The following is a 17280-nucleotide window of genomic DNA, read 5'->3' as shown; positions in this document are numbered from 1 at the left end:
TGACAGGAATTCAATACTTGTATTAATTAATTATATTTCTTAATTAATCACATCAAATTTCTTAGCCTTTAATAACTCAACACGCAATCGTTTTATGTTTATACGTCAAACGCATCTCAGTAGATTATCTGACAGAGATTTTTTTTAATCAACTAGTCTGTTTTCTGTTAGAGGCACAGCCAACAGTGCTATTGTTTGTAACACAAACGCTTCTACGTCGATTTATGGATCGAATATAGAAGTTAAACAAAGAAAACTAAACACTTAAATTTTGTATTACTTGCTGAATCATGATTTGAGGCCTTCATTCTCATTAATGAACGTTGTCCTAATAAATAAATATACCTTAGAATATAAATGTACTTCACTACTAATTATTTCATTTATCTCACAGCTCAATCTTCAAAGCGCAATAACAATCCAAATAGGATTAAATACAATACAATTAAACAAGTATACAAGTATCCCATATGGTCTAGCGGTTAGGATTCCTGGTTTTCACCCAGGCGGCCCGGGTTCGACTCCCGGTATGGGAATGGTATTTTGATAAATTGGTCTTTCGGTTATTTTATGAGAATAAAGCTTCAGTGTCTTCAGTGGTAAATGTACGACATTTAAGGGTCGTATGAGAGCGGTTCAGGTTCAGGGACGGCATTGGCAGCCGTTGAATGAGCTGGCGTTTGGCCCCTGTGAATTGTTGGTTGAATGCCCACTCCTGGCCGCAATCGCTGTAATCGTATTATGACAGACCACACCACTGCCAAGGTCAACAAGTTCTTTTCAAAGTGTATAATTCATTAACTCCTATTATTATTAGCCCTCTATTCAGATTTTATTCTCTTGTTTTACATTTTGATAAGCTACCTCTGTGATATGTTTAACAAAGGTTTTATTTTTTTAATTTTATCATTACTTGGTTTATCAAATTCTCCAATTAGATGTGGAGTTATTTACACAAATATCACATAACTGTACTGGCACTCAGAATTAGTAGCATAACAATATGAACTCACAACTGCTTACATACTCTGCATTGGAAAAGTGTTCCTGAACAGCTCTCAAAGCTAATAAATGCAATACCTACCCCCAAAATTTGTACTAAGAATATTTTTTTAACAAAACTACAAAGGTTTTCTGAGTTTCAGTGTTCAGGTATAAAAATGACACAGAACTAATTCAGTAAAATTAGTTAATTGGCCACAGGTCTTAAGAAGTCACTGTGTATCAGTTGTTAGAATAACTACATTCAGGTGGCATTCAGGTGGTAAACCTCTGAGATTTTCACCTGTGTTACTTGGTCAATGTTTTGACATTTCTACTCTGAACTTACAGCGTCACAGGGAACCAGTAAGAAAACTCAAATAATTACTTCAATTTTCTTCAAATCCACAAACACAAAACATTATGTAAAACCTTTTATTTCCATTTTAAAATACAGTGATTCCCAAACAACAAATTATTTTAGAAAAAGAAACGGCGTTATCAGATCTGTGCAAGAGTACAGCAAGTTTTTTTTTTTGTTAAAATATATATAAACATAAAGGAGCAACAAATGCATTAGAACAAGATAAGCTGAACTTAAAAGAACCAGTGACAGTACAACTATATTGCTAACTTTGCGTATTTAACAAACAAATCAAATAAACTTAAGTGAAACTAGTTCTTTCTATTACAGTGAAATAACAGTGAAAGTGCAGCAAAGATCCAGAGTAAATAAAACACAAAATCAGAACTGAAACACTTTTACAATAGGCACCACAACTGTACAAAGATTTTACATATTTCATTTATTCCTCTGATAAGGTCAGACATTCACTTTTCAGTCTCCATCGTTTAAAAAACTGCAAAATTGAATTGATTCCGTAAGTATGGTTTTGTAAACAGTTTTAAATGTTAAGATGTAGTTTGACTTTTTGGCTAGGATACAACTTTAAAAATCAATATTGCAACAACAGCATCCTTGCAATGCATAAAATTTCACCTCAGTTCAAACGCTATTCAGGCTGCGGTGTCATCTTTTGTTTGCACAAACGACACGTTTGCATTTCCACGCTGCTGCTCAGAGTACGTTCTGCTTCAGCAGTACTTCAAAGGCAAAGCAGACAGGCCCAGCCTGCTGGGCCTAAACGCCGCCGGGGCTCCTGGCTTGTCGGTAGAGCCTGGCTGACATTAGTAGCATCCGTCTCTCCAGCTTCCGTCCCGGAGAGCGCTGAGCGCAGCCAGGCTTTTCGGGGGCGTGAGTAAGCTGGAAGAGAATTAAAGAATTATACCCGATCTCATGTTGAAGATAAAGCCTTACAAGTATAATTCATGATGCACCGGAGTGTAATTAGCTACTGAACTAGGTGATAATGCCTCCCTACATCGTACATTACTGTAGATGGACATTTCAAATGTTCCAGTACCTGAATTGCTCTCCAACGGCATGTTTGATACTGGGGGACACAACTTAATTTATTTAACTTAATGAATGAAGCCAAATATTCAATTCAATTCAATTCAATCCTATTCTATTTCATTCTATTGTATTCTATTTGTATAGTGCATTTTCATGACATTACATTGTATCACATTATATTACATTGTCTTCCCCGCCCAAAGCCCCCCCATTGAGCAAGCTGAGGTGACAGTGGCAAGGAAAAACTCCCTAGATGGGAGGAACCAGACTCAGAGGGGGAGCCCATCCTCCAGGGGCTGGCAGAGGAAGTCAAATGAGCAAGATGGCAAAGTCCCAATTCACACTGTCCAAATTTTATGAATACCGAGGGGTTTTGTCCCTCCTGTCCCTCCGGTTCCTACAGCCCTGCTGCTCCGCTTGGCTCACTTACCTGCGTGCAGGCTGAGCTATTTTACTGCGGGGAATGGCACTGGTCCCATTGATGGATGCTGGCCTCGGGAGGGCGCTGCGACCCGGAATGGATGAGGCGCCGGGTTTGTTGGGGAGGGGGATGCCACTGCCGGAGCCCGAGTGCAAACTGGTGTAGGGGGAGGGGGCAGTGGAGCCCTGTACTGTGGGGCTGACGTAGGCGGTGGCTTTGGTGGGAGGTCGGGACAAGGCGGAGAAGTTGCCCACGCTCTGCACACGGTGCTGGAGCTGACCTGGGGAGGGAACTTAGCGGGAAACAGGATGTCAGTCAGGTGGGTGGGGGCACTCAGGTCAGGGCAAGGTGATGTGCGATATGCAAATCTCTAAAATTACATGAATACTCTACTCTAGACTGGCATCAATTAAGTTGGTTCAAAAGCCATAAATTGAATGAAATTCAAGCAGAACCGTTCAGAAAATGTCTAAACGGTTCGTCTGTTTAAAATAATTTTTAAATAATTAAAATAATTTTAGGGATATAGCCCCTCTACCACATCAATGCCTTGGCGATTCAAAGAAGCTACTATGTAACAGATCAGTCACCAATTGTATTTTTTTGCATAAAACTTCTTAGACTAAAATAATGTGCCTATTTAGACCTGAACGAAAATGTAAATGGTAACACAGACATCCCACCTTATGCATACTGATTTCAGAGAGGCGGATGGGGGACAGCTGGAAGGGGGGTTTTGGTTAGGCATGGGCGGTATAATGGTGATTGCCCAATCCTCCCCGCAAATTTTAATGGGAAATACCAGTAGAGTGTTGCGTGTTTGTTTTTTGTTGTGTTTCTTTTTTTTTTTTTAAACTGTCAGAATAATGCAGTTTAGTGCTGACTAGCTAAGACGATGTCGGGACGCCAGCAGAAAAATTTGCCGTCCCATGTGTGGCAGGGTTGCACCAATATAACTTCTTTGCCAGCTAATTCTGCTGCCGCTGAATAGCATAATGACAGATTTCTGGCACATTGTGCATCATTCCCAGCTGTCAGGTAGCTGCTGTCGATTTATAGGAGATTCCACGAACTGCCGGCAGAGGCTGGATGTCTGTCAACGTGAACTGCGGCTAGAGTGATGTCACAGCTTAGGGAACGGCGGGAGAGAGGCTGGCACTCGTACTTGAGGACTGCATCCTGGCCAGCACGTTCGAGGAGTCGAAGCTTTGGCTGTTGCGGAGGGACGGGGAGCTGGTCTGCCCGACGGGGCCGGGAAGGCCGGGAATGCTGGGAAGGCCGGGAACGCTCGGCATGCTGGGAGCCCGCACCAGATTGGGCATGCTTCTCCTCAGCTTATCTGCAAAGTAACACGGCTTCAGAAACACCACAAATGCACACACATCACACACTGCATAGCATACGAGTGCCTTACGCACCAACTGCCGACCTATCAGGACAGTAACTGCCTGCAGTATGAGTGCCAGTTACTGTGATTAATGCAATCTGATTGGCAGATTAGGTAAAGGGGGAAAGTGATGGAAAAAAAACAGCCACATCTGGCTCGACGTTAGAGAGGAATCCAAAACACACAGCAAACAGGATGCTACGCTTCAATTAATAGAACATATATATAAGTCATTCTAACCAAGTTTAGAGGGGAAACACTGTTCTTTTGTTTCCATTTTTCCAATGTTTGTTCCTCTGAGTGTATATAGCCAAATACCGTCAGAAAAGTGCAATGTGCTGCAACAGCTTTGTGCTTCGCAAACAAACAACCTTCAGATGCACTGGCAGCAGGACCCAAATGTGCCTGCCTACCAAGCCTTTATATTACTAATTAATTATTATTATTATTATTATTATTATTATCATTATCATTATTATTATTATTATTATTATTACTATCGTTATTAGTATTATGCACTGTATTATAATTATTACTACTACTATTGTTATTAGTATTATGCACTGTATTATTATTATTAATTATTATTAATTATTATTATTATTATTATTATTATGAGCTATTACTTTTCCAATTTACCTACAAATGCAACTTAAAGACAGACTTAGGATATAGATCTCGTTCGGAACCTGGTGACTGCCTATATTACTATTATTAGAATAGTCTGATCAACATCTGCTCATTATTTCTCTGAATTTTTCTGAATTTTATTACTAGAATAAGACATTTCTAAAAGCTTCAGGGCACTTATGTAGAAATAATACCCTGAAGAACCACATCGGTTCCCAAGTTGCTCACAATCGTTCCATTTTTTTGAAGGAGAAAAAATCATAAACTTACTCTCGTGTTCAGCTTGATTCCAGGAAGGAGAGCCTAGTTTTCCCAAAATTTAGACATTAACGAGACAGACAAGGGAGACGAGCACAAATGCACACACACAAAAACACACAAAAATGTGTGTTAATGTTTGACGTGTTCGTTGCTGTACGTTAGTTCATCCACATATATCTTCCTGTCTTAACAAGGGCCTAACAAAGTAATTGATTTCCTGCACAAAATCTCTGCAAAAATTTTGTCATAATGGAGGTAAATACGCATATGCCGGTATCCCTGTTTTAATGGCTTTCTAGAAAATGCACAGATAACCTCCCAAACATTTGAGTTTGCACTATTTTCATTATTTTTATGAGGAAAATTCTAATTTGTTCCAGGTCCATCCAAGAAACCCCAATTCATTTCTTGCAAAATTTCCCTAACAATGAAAAACACCCACTGCAGCCCGACATTACCTAACCGCCAAGCAGTTAATGAGGTAATAAATATGGATTTGTATGTTGATATATGGACATTTTTTGCAGTACCATGTTACACTTAATAATAAATGAATTTTACAGTGCTATGTAAAAAATAAAAGAAAACTATATAAAACAAAAATAATAATGGGTGGTCATTGAAATTATTTGTTACTGGGAATTTGTACATGTGTGAATTTCAAATATTACTCTGTCATTGCACCAGGACTTTCTGGCCCGTAGCCAGAAATAAATTTTGGGGGTGGGATGAGCGGGGGGGTTCAAACCCCTGACAATATGCTTGGCACCAATACCAGGCTATGCTAAGTAGGGATTCTAATACCAGGAATGGGTATACTGGTTTGTATCTGGCATACTTGAGCACAGCTGATATACTGGTGTACAGCTGATATACTGGAGTACAGCAGGTCTATACACTGGTCTATAGCTGGTATACTGGTCAATCGGTGGTATACTGTGTACAGCTGATATACAACTGGTATACTGGTCTACAGCTGGCATACGAGCATACAGCTGGTATACGGGTCTATAGCTGGGATATTGGTCTATAGCTGGTATCCTGGTATACAAGTCAATATACTGGTCTATGGCTGGTATACTGGTGTACAACTGGTATTTCCATTTACAGATTCACAGCTCTGCTAAGATAATTGGGCACTTCCTTATGGGCTCCCCAGTACACTATAAACTAAACTAAGCATATATGTGAAAGGACCCCCCCCTTCCCAGGAAGCACGGAGCCCCCCCCCCAGCCCCCACCTACCTGTGCTGCTCCTGTGGCCCAGAGCCTCTGGCATGTAGCTGCTGAGGGGGCTGCTGGAATATTGCTGCTGGGAGAGACCCCCCAGGCACTGGGGGGCCGACGGGCTACGGCGGCAGTCCCTGGCCCCGGAGAAACTGTGGGAGTGCGAGAGGCTGCGCTGCAGGGGGCGGGCGCGAGCCAGCCGCGGCTGCGGGGGCGGGAGCTCGTCATACTCGTCCTCCTCATCCTGTGGCTCGGGCTCCTCGCAGGGGGGGCGGCGGCCGGCGTGGAGGGAGAAGCTGGAGCTGCGGCGGCTGGCGGAGGCCGAGGTGGAGGCGTAGTCCTGCCGCAGGCCTGCAGGGCGGCGCACATACACACACACACAGTGATGGCTGTCAGTGATAGCAGGCTGCTCAAAGAAACATACTAAGCTAATTCCTATCGGTCCAAATCACTGCAGCTGCTCACTTGAACAAGATGTTTATCCGACTTCCCTCAGTACAAATACCCAGCCCAGAGAAAGGAAGTGATTACTGATAGACGCACATCTGCTCAGGAACTCCGGGCGAATTGAGGCTAGAAAGGCTGGATTTAATTCTCCACTTCAATTATTTGACTGCCGTAGTGCAACTGCAGTGCACATGGCTGTAATACTATCATACCCCCCCTCCACTACCCAACGTCGCACACACACACACACAAAAAAACACACATCTGTTCAACAGACAGGAGCAACACTGAAGCAGCACAGGGGTGGACTAACTTCTCTGGGGGTCCTGCACTGACATGGGTAGGGGGGGCCGCTTTGAGTCAATTTTTGGGACGATGCAAAATCCATAATAATATGCTCGTCGTAGCCTGGGGTGCCAGTGGTAAAAGTTAATGATAAGGGTGGGGATGAGAAAGTGATGAGATAAAATTTGCTGATTGGGGGAAGGGGGTATCACATTGGATCAATGAGGCAAATTTAAAAAGTTTGCCCGTGTTGTGGCCCACTGCTGTAGGCTGAGATAGCCCATACCTTAGATAGCCCATACCTTAGATAGCCCATACCTTAGATAGCCCATACCTTAGATAGCCCATACCTTGCAATGCCCCTGAGGCTAAGGTTAGTCTCGAATTTTTGTATATGTTTAGTTGTTCTCCCCACGTCTGTTCACAATTTGTCTGCTACTTTAGCTTGATAGTATCAAATACACAGGAGATTTATTGCAAGTCTTTGTGCCGTTTTCTTCTCCTCTTAGCTACTTTGTGACGGTGGCTCTAGACTAGGGCTTGTACAGACTAGGTGACTAGCCAGATTTACTAAAGAATTATAAACATGTTGTGGGTCATATAAAATATGAGTAAAAGCAACAAATAACTAATAAAACGACTTCTTGTTCCACCGTTGTTTTGGTGTGGTGGTGTAGTTTACAATGGAATTACGTGTGAAGTTTAAGCTACGAGCTTTTTACGTCTCCCATGATTATTTAGTATAATGGTCCCAGTTCCTGTTGTTCGGTGAGAAAGTGATAAATGAAAGTGGCCAGTAGCTACAAAAGTTCCTGGTCAAGACGGCCAGGAAGTATAGCAACCAGATTCCTGAACTTTGGTGGGAAAACAGCTTAGGACAAGGAAGAGCCGTCTGGCAGACTGGATCCTGCGTGAGTAAGGCTTTCCTCTCCAAGTGTTATACCGACATTTCAATCTTTTGTATTTTTGCACTTCCACGGAAGTTGCAGCATACAAGTGTTATTGTTGCATAAGTTGTTGCTGCGGAGTTGCAACCTGTTGTTGTTTTTACCCGTTTCTGCTCCACGTAAAACACAGGCGTACGAGTGGTCAGATGTCAGTTTTGCGAAAGAAAATTATGGCTTTTAGCAAAGCATTAAATGACGTCATCAGCGATAATTCGACTCGACTCTCACAACATAACTGTCCACTTAAAAATAATCTTGAGTCGCGTAACCGTTGCTCTAGACTCCTTTGTGGGGGAAAAAAACTGGGCAGCACGTAGGAATGGTCCATTTAATCTGGGATGGGGGGGGCAACATCGTCTATCCTGAAAACTGCTGCTAAAAATGCAAACAAATTTGTTGCTATCATTTAAATTAACATATTATCTTATATCCATATATCTCAATGTGACTTTTAGGAATTCTGTCTTCATGGGGCCCTTATGTTTTTGGGTGCACAGGCAGCTCCCTACCCTTGCCTTATGGTAAGTCCTGAAGCAGCATCTCTCTATAACTTGTCCAGTTTCACCTTGCAGGCATCATCCCTCCCCCTCCCCCACCTTCAATGAACATCATGGTGACCTCAAAGGACACCTACTCTCTTCTTGTAACCGAGCCATTATCTGAACGTCGGTGAGGTCCTGCAGCTTGTAGCTCATGGAGATGGAATCATCCTCCAGTTCCGAGGCACTGATCTCGCTCTCCATGGAGGATTCCGGACTGAGAGGAGGATGCCTGCCGCCATAACCTTCGGAATCAAAGTTATGGTGGGTAGAAAGGGGCATTTAATGCCTACAAACAAAATTCATACAAGAAATTCTTGTAAAGAAACATTTTAACAAGCCACACAAATAAAATCTGTTTCATTTATGTATACTGTCCACTATATGGCCTCTTTTTTGGTACATGTTGATCTGGAGCATTGCAGCAAGTCACAGAGAGGCCATAATGGATGACAGTATGTTTGCAGTAATACTGTTGTGTCAGCGAAGCTTACTGTGATTGGCTGAATGAAAGAGGAATGTGGGAGATCTCTCGGCTAGACTGGAGCAGTCCTTCCCATTGGGTGTCTGAATCGGGGGGAGCGGAGGATGGCTGGATGGAGAGAATGCAGCTAGACAAAAGGGGGGAGGAGAAATCATGTTTCTCTGGGTTTCCGCCACAATCTTTTTTGTTGTACCTCAAAAATCCTTAATTTTACATTGAAATTAGGGCAATATTCTGAGTCAGTTTTGAACTGGAACATAGAACAATTACACTTCAATGTAAATTTTTATTTTTTTTTAACTATTATAATTTAACAATAACAATTAAGGCGTGATTTAATCATGAGATACCAGTCATAACGGAAGCTATCGGGAGAAAATACACAAATAGCATGAGTATCATGATCCTATAATTTAAATTTAGTCTTTGTAGCCTTGCAAACGGGAAATGGCCAAACCAAATTCGCAATACTATATGCCAAATATTTCGAAAGAAATCAGCCTCAGAAATGATATGTATAACTACAGCTAATTAAAAAAGCATCTTTAACATTTTTTTAATTATCTAAACCCATTGCTAGGGAAGGACAAAGCGACCTATTCAGAGCTAAATGGCATTTCACAGAGGTTTCATTTCTCTCAGTTTCATTACAAACAGATTAGTCGTAATTGTTCCAAAATCCTGAAAAATAACTGTAAACTACAACAACGTGGCATACAGTTTTTATACAACATACAGCTTATATCATAATCTTAATACTCTATACGTCTATAAAAACATCTCAGATTAATCCATAGGCTGGACCCCTGAATTCTTCTACTGAATGCCCCCCTCCAATCAAAGCTACAATTACCCATTCCCATACACTCATGGGCGCCCCCTAGTGTCAGAGCCCCTGAATGTCTTCCCCTGTCTCCCCCTTCCTGGACAGTCCTGTACGTAGGTTATATTAAAGTCATATGACAACAACAAACTCCCCTTGAAACCACAAACGGAACATTAAACATCATTGAGTTGTAGAACTGCGCGGTATTTCAGCGATTGGCAAGTGGGGCACGCCGCTGTACCATGGCAAAACGACAGAGGACGTCTGAGGAGACAGCGGTGACGCGTGCCGTTAGCTCGATGAGACGGCACAGGGCAGGGGGGGTTACCTGGGCGGTCTGCGTGAGCGGGTCTGTTACAGGCCCAGGCTGAGCTGCTGAGTGGGGTCACTCCAACCACGGGGGCGTAGGGGGGCGATTGAGATACAGAGCTGGAAAAGATGCCTTTCCACCGCTGGACTGGGGGACAGAAGAGCCAGTTAGACCAGATGGAGAGAAGAGAGGCTGGTATGTGCTTGACCCACTAAAAGGCAGCCGAGGGAGCGGTCAGAAGCGGCTTCTGCAGCAAAGTGACGGACGTCCACGCCCCTCTGACACACTGCAGGGGGAGCAGAGAATCAGCCCAGTCCCCACAGGAGGGGCTCAGGAGACACTGACGTTACAGAAGCCAGCTCAACGGAAACGTGCCCCCACAACAGAGCTGCAGCATCTCCGGTCCCCGGAGCATATACCCCATTACCTCCCTGACGCACGATCGGCCTTAGAATCGGTTCGTTTTCTTTAAGTGTGTGACAGCCTTTCGATTTCAGATAAGACAACTGAAATACTATTGCTTGGCAGGCAAAATGCCACGCTGTCCTGATTTCCACACCCCGCGGCATGCTGGGATAGCGCATATTCAGAGCCAGAGAGGAAGGAACAGCACAGAAACAATAAAAACACGGTGCTGCCCTTCAGTCTTTGGCACTACGATTGTTCCCACACTGAACACCCCCTGTTCTGCTGTGATCTTCTACTGCAAATGTGCAAAGGCTTGTTTTGATTCAGCCACCTTCCGGAACAAAAAGGTTATTCTGAGGCGTCGGAGGAAGCCTCTGACCTACCTCAAACGATTAGCCTCAGCGCAGCTACACAAAGCGAGTGTTTACAGCCTGCCACAGAAACAAGCGGCTCCTGACGTTTAAACACAAGGCTGAATTTATTACCTACCCTGAAGTTCAGACACTATTAAGTCCCTTCAGAGCAAATACAAGGTCTGTGCTCATTTCAAAACACATTTGTGGCATAACCAATCCCGCAAGTCAAGCTTGAAATTTCACATTTTACACCGTTCATAAATCAAGAAGTATATTTAAGTCATTTATATGATGCATGCAAACAGAGGCCAAAGATACACATACTGTATGACTGAAATTTCAAACCTGACAAACATATTAAATGGATTTAGAAAACTTATTTTGAATTTTGTGAGATTGTGCTGATTCAGCAGCAGCAGAAACGGCTGTAATCTGCTTCTACAGTGAGATTGCGGAGGGTAATTGCTATGATAAAAATGAGCCACTTGCTGTAATTTGTCCCCTGTCCATGAACGCTAATATGGGGATAAAACTACAACAAATCAGAGGCCCAGCAAAGCACAGGTGTTACAGGGCAAAGCGATTTAACAGCTCATCATCAGATTAGAGCTTTGCTCTGTCCTACTAACCTATGACCCCATCACGATGTATTGCTGAAACTCTAGCATGGTTGGTTAAAATAGTTCATATGAAAAGGGCTGGGAGATTCGAATATTTTAAAATGGCATTTTGTTTCAATCAATATTGATAATTAACAGAATATTATCCCTTTATTTCAAGGCTCCGTTTTGGTTTTAAAATCCCTTACGATTCCCTCTGAGCAAATTCATGAGAAATTGAATAATCTGAAACTTAATTTTGAGAAATAAATCTTAAAAAAATAAACATTTCTGCTTAAGAGTAGCGTGACGCTACTGTAGAAAATGCCAACAGTATGGTTAGCTGCTGGGTATTTTCTCTGACTGCCTCGCGTCTCGTTCCAGGTCTGGTTTGACATCATTGGCATCTATGACTGCAAGTCCTCGCATTCTGTATGTTCTACCGTTTATTGAAGTTTCTCATTTTCTTATCGTTTAAATTTTATGTGACGATAAGCTGGTAAATCGTTTGAAATATCGCCCAGTCCTATTTCAGACAAACGCAATCACACGTTGCACACAACGTGCCACTCAGATGTGTGTCAGAAACATCAGTAGATCTCTGCACTCGGAAGACTCCTCAGAGGGAACAGAGGCTATCAGCAAATCCTTAAAACTAGACCTTAATGCAGGTCCTGGCCTGGTTTACTGCTTAGCCCCGCTAGATGAACACAGATCAGTGCATCATCACTACCCAGATCCAGGCTACACAGTCCAGACAGATATAAATACTTAACCTACTCTCTCCGTACTCTTAATGCACAAAGTGCATCCTTGTAAGGTTAAGATCTCAGCACAAATTTGCATGCATCCGTGTCTTAGTGCTATAACTGAGTACTGGGGTCACAGTGTAGATTAGAACAAGGGCAGAAGCAACCCAGGAGGGTGTTACACCGAGAACAGGCCAGAGGACGAATCGTGCGTGTTTGTTTTGTGCAGCTTTCCGGCAGAGTCCGGAGTACGTTGGGTGGTAATCCTCTACGGCCTGCTCTACTTTGGGCTTTATCACACCACAGTTACAATCTCCTTGCTCAGCAGAACGTCCTCTCGGTTCACCATAGCAAAACGAACTCTAGCCGTTCATTTTGCCCACAAGTGCCACTTCACAGCCGAATCCCCGCCGGCGCAACGCTTCGCCGACGCTTAAATACCTTGACATGAAAACGCCAGGCGTGTGATCTCACCTCGTTTACTGGCTCTGGGTTAACGCAGAGGTGTGAGACTGATCAGACTATGCATGTAATTGGTAGCGTCTGAAAGAATGCAAACGACTTCTTTTACATAATAAGGAAAAGGTCCCTTAAAACGCGTCGGGGATCTGGCGGAGGCGTCAAAATCGATTTCACGACAAATTGGATAAAGGGAAAAGGGAGTGGTGATATACGGCAGGTGTTTGTGCAGAGCGCTGGAGTTTCTAGGTGTGTGTGGGGAGAGGAGGCAGGCGTGTCACGGAGGTATGGAGCGTGTGGGCGTGTGCAGGAGGGCAGAGACGTGCGCTGATGGCACTGCGTACCTTGATCCAGCCTATGGCACAGGGAGCGCTTGGCACCTTCCACCTCAGGCCCAGGGTCGTCCAAAACTTGCCGGCACCACCGGAGTGGGCTGAGGGAACTCTCAGTCCAAAGCCGGGCCTTCGGAGGTACATAGAGCCTATAGGTTGCAGGGAAAACAGCAATGTCACAACCAGTCTCAGCCATACCTTTATCATTGTCTGTCCTGATGTCATTTCCTCCCCTGAAAGGAAATGATGATCCTTCAGTTGTAGCAAAGTTCCAGGGGGCACGAAATTTTGACCTTGACTGACCGTTCAGACCTTTAGCCAAACCTGATTATAATCAACGCTGGCACTAGGATCCACCCAACTTTTACTTCTCCCCAAGATCAATATGTCACACAGAGCTGAAATCAAGTCAACCGTCTATATTGTGACAAGACGACCAATAGTAGCTAGAGTCTGCGTGTAACAACATTAAGAATTGTTGGCCAATTAGTCAACCAGACAGATAACCAGCTCAGGAAAAAAATGTGAAGGCTGTGGAGCAAGTCAGTCATACACCCTTCAAGCAGGATTCTCCTGCAATTGACTAACAATGCTATTACATTGCAGACAAATCTAATATTTTTTTTTATTTAGAAGAAAATGTACTGTCGTTTACTCTAATACCCTCGCTGAAGACAAACAGCCTGAGGTATTTCCCCAGGCTTCCCGTATCACAGCCACGAAGTTTCATCTCTTCATAAGGCATTAACCCTGTTTTCATGCCATGGGACCCAGCAAAACACATCAGGCATGAGGAAATGATCGAGGAAGAGAAACCTTATACACCTATCAACAGCAGCAAATTAATTTACATCCCCATCCAATTTCTGCATGACACCCATCTGTCACAGTAAACGTACAGATAGCCACACTAAGGGCAATTAAATAACCATCAATTCATCTGAAAAGCATGTCTTGGGAACCCAAAGTATAAGAGGAAACCTACAAATAAAATGTACAAATTCATACTCAGAATGGGAGCCAAATATGTCCCCACAACCCCGGAGCCCCCTTGACAACGTCAGCCTTTGAGCCACGAAGCCATCAAACTGTGACTGTCACCAACATTGGTTTTCTACAGAGGTGGAAAGTTCAGGTCCAGAAAGTACAAATCCAGACCAAGGTTTTGCTTCTACCAACCAGTTGAGTACTCTGTGACTTTAATTCTTTACGCTCAACTGGTTGGTTGAAACAAAACCTTGGCCTGTATTTGTACTTTCTGGATCTGAACTTTCCACTTCTGGTTTTTTATACAGTTCAAGAAACTTGCATTTAACAGTTTAACTGAACCCATCCTATTACATTACATTGAGCCGTATTAATTCCCAAAATCTGCAGATAAACACCCAGCACAATCAAAACTAGATTTCCCTTTTCCCCTGAACCACAAACACGATTTAGCCTTGTACGTATCCATTATTCAGTGCACAGCTGTGCAAGTGAATCATACACAGCAGGTTAATAATATTCAAATATCTAGAGCAACAGGATTGATGGACACATTACATGTGATTTTTCTGCTGATTTATCTGACCGCTGAGCTTATCCATGTATATTCTTCTGAAGACAGATGTCTTAATTAAAAATAAGCACAGCGTTATACATGGTGTCTTTAGCAAAACTGAAATATCCAAAGCCAGGTGGCTGTAAGGTCTGACCATTTTCGCTCCCAGCATCACAAATGGGACCTGCTGTGTCAGCAACTAGGTCTGCAACCTCGACGTTGACACGATTTAAGTATTGAATTCCAAACATTTTTCCTTTAATGTTTGTCCCATTTCCCAACTATATAAAGCTGCTCTTCCAGGTGTTTTGCATCTAAAGGGCTGTAAATTTGAAAATGATTTTATGTTGCCCTTAATATATTTTTGAAAATGTTTCCATTTTTGCTGTTCATGGTCCGAAATGACATCCAAGGTAATTTTACATTGTCAAAATTACCGAGACCAATGTTCATTTGCCTAAGCTTGATGAACTAGATTCACAAGCCACACACAAATGAGAGTCAAACTTTCAATACAAAGAAAACCCAGTACGATGATGTCCTATGTTAAGGAGCTCCAGGAGGATTGCCGATGTCAGGTACTTACTGCAGAAGCCTTTTAATCATAGCCATGAATCAGTAAAATATTTCAGTCAATGAAATGGTTCTTTTTTCCATCCAAACAGGAATTTAAAGTGCATTATGGTCATTGCTACTTACACTGTCAGCCTATTGGGGTTCAGTGGCGACCTGGGGTTATTCCAAAAATAGCTGAGGCTAAAATAAATCAAGACAACTTTTCCTGAGAGGATTATGGGGTCAAATGACCACAACACACACACACACACACACACCATTACCCCACGTTAAAACGCACGATAAGTCCATTTCCTATAATATCGAAACATCTGTTTGTTGTGTAAAGTGGCAATTCATTTCAGCAAATGTAAAAGCATGCACAATAATTCCTAATAACGTAGGACCCAATGGCATCCCTAAGTATACCTAATATATACGAGAATATTTCTAATTTTTCACTGCATTATATACGATGTACAAATGGGTTCACCTGCTGCATTCTGCAAGTCAGTGTTATATCGATCAGAAGATGCCCCGCATCTCTATAGTAGTTTAAAGCATGAAAACACTGCATAGTGAAACGAGTATTTCAAATATAAATAATAAGCTTAGTAATTGTGTTACATTAACCATAAATACGAATTGTTCATTGTGGTAATCCAAAAATACGAGTGACCGTAACAGGTACATTAGATTTATGGGGCTTCATATTTGAAATACAGCATTTTTAATATCACCATGTTCTCTCATCTCTAGAAATCCCAGTGTAATCCAATTATTCCTGAAGCCACAATCTTTTTAGACGAGGACATAAGGCTTAATAATAGGCTGCAATATTAACCAATGAGGTTCATTAACAATTAAATTAACTAGGGCAGACGGAGCATGCCTTTTGTTTATAATACAGGCCAATTGTGTAGCATCCGCTGCCCTATGAACAAAGTCTAGTAGTGTTAAGGTTTATTATAAATGCAACAGACTGATTACAGGCTTTTAAACACGAATCACAGCCAATGGATTAGAAAATGACATGCAATGAAATGCAATGTGTCCTAATAAAAAAGGGGTCTACAGTACCATGTATCGTCAGAGTCCCCATCACATGAGAATATAGATTGAAGGTCTAACAGATCGAGCTCATCCAGGAGCGAGAGTCCGCCGTAGACACCTTCATCGGCGGAGTGCGGCTGAAAGCAGGCGTACGCCTCCTCCGGGGCGCGGAAAGGTGCCGGTGCTGCGGAGCGCAGGAGGCTCGACACCGGGCTTGGCATGCAGTAAGCGGCCGGTAAATCGGGGCTGCCGCTCCCGTGCAGGCAGGCAGGTGTCGGCTGCAAGAGATGCGGGCTGCTGACGGCGCTCGCCCGAGTCCGCAGCTGCTCGTTTTGTCTCTCCAGCTTCCGCACCAGTTCCTGCAGCTTCTTCACTTCCAACTCAGCGTTTACAGCGTTATTGTTGCAATTCACGTCCGCCATAATTTGATGGTTCAATATGGCAGCTTCCATTGGGGAAAATACACATTTATATGTATGATAAAAAATATTGACAGAAGCCGATGTTTGTCGCCGATGCTGCCCTCGTGCCGCTCCCGTTCACCCCGTTTCCAGCATTACACTGAATTTAAAGCAAGCATTGGGATGCTGGTCCGGTCACGCCGTGAGTCTGCCTGTCTCCTCCCTCTGAGCGCAGCCGAAAGCCCGGCGCAGTGGCAGCCAAGCGGGCCGGAGTCTGCGGACGCCGCTGATTAGTGTCAGGTGAGACAGAGGCTACAAAGGTACTAATTATGTAGAGCATAAAACAAAAAGCTAATCATTCCAAACCGCCACCCTCCCCTAAAAATGCATGCACGAAAACAAATTTAATTAAATACAGAGACAGTATTTAATCTACAGGATCTCAAGTACTATTGGTGGAGTCAGTATTCAATTACCCGTAATATATACAAATACAAAATGTATGCCTCACAGTTATGTACATTAACAAAATGTGCCATATGTATTAAACTCTACTATTTTAATTTATTGAACAACGTACATTAAAGCGTAGTGTGTAAAACAACAGAAATAAGTAAAACAACTCTATACTGTATCGTTTTATTAATTATTTTCAATCGTCAG

At 42.8% G+C, this 17280-nt stretch overlaps 1 protein-coding gene and 1 non-coding gene across 4 annotated transcripts; one reads left to right on the top strand and one right to left on the bottom strand.

Annotated features, from left to right (window-relative positions):
* Positions 1-464: 464 nt before the first annotated feature.
* On the top strand, positions 465-536 carry trnae-uuc (transfer RNA glutamic acid (anticodon UUC)). Its single transcript has one exon. It is a non-coding gene; the product is annotated as a tRNA-Glu (tRNA).
* Positions 537-1432: 896 nt separating this feature from the next.
* slain1a (SLAIN motif family, member 1a) lies at positions 1433-17257 on the bottom strand. 3 transcript variants are annotated; one of them, XM_023819153.2, is made up of 10 exons: positions 16244-17257; positions 13078-13214; positions 10181-10309; positions 9037-9153; positions 8638-8787; positions 6343-6675; positions 5107-5139; positions 3985-4158; positions 2829-3111; positions 1433-2245 (listed from the first exon to the last, which is right to left on the bottom strand). In XM_023819153.2, exons 1-10 carry the CDS (start codon positions 16666-16668, stop codon positions 2170-2172), a joined length of 1857 nt encoding a protein of 618 aa, XP_023674921.2. In that variant the 5' UTR covers positions 16669-17257; the 3' UTR covers positions 1433-2169. The 3 variants fall into 3 exon arrangements, with proteins under 3 accessions (XP_023674921.2, XP_023675000.2, XP_023675090.2); XM_023819232.2 differs by lacking the exon at positions 5107-5139; XM_023819322.2 differs by lacking the exons at positions 10181-10309; positions 13078-13214; positions 16244-17257 and having other exon boundaries at positions 8638-8831; positions 9037-9136.
* Positions 17258-17280: the final 23 nt, after the last annotated feature.

This window comes from Paramormyrops kingsleyae, chromosome 1 (assembly GCF_048594095.1).
Source record: "Paramormyrops kingsleyae isolate MSU_618 chromosome 1, PKINGS_0.4, whole genome shotgun sequence".
NCBI lineage: Eukaryota > Metazoa > Chordata > Actinopteri > Osteoglossiformes > Mormyridae > Paramormyrops > Paramormyrops kingsleyae.
Note: the sequence above shows the minus strand (reverse complement) of the source record. Positions and strands in the feature narration are given on the sequence as shown.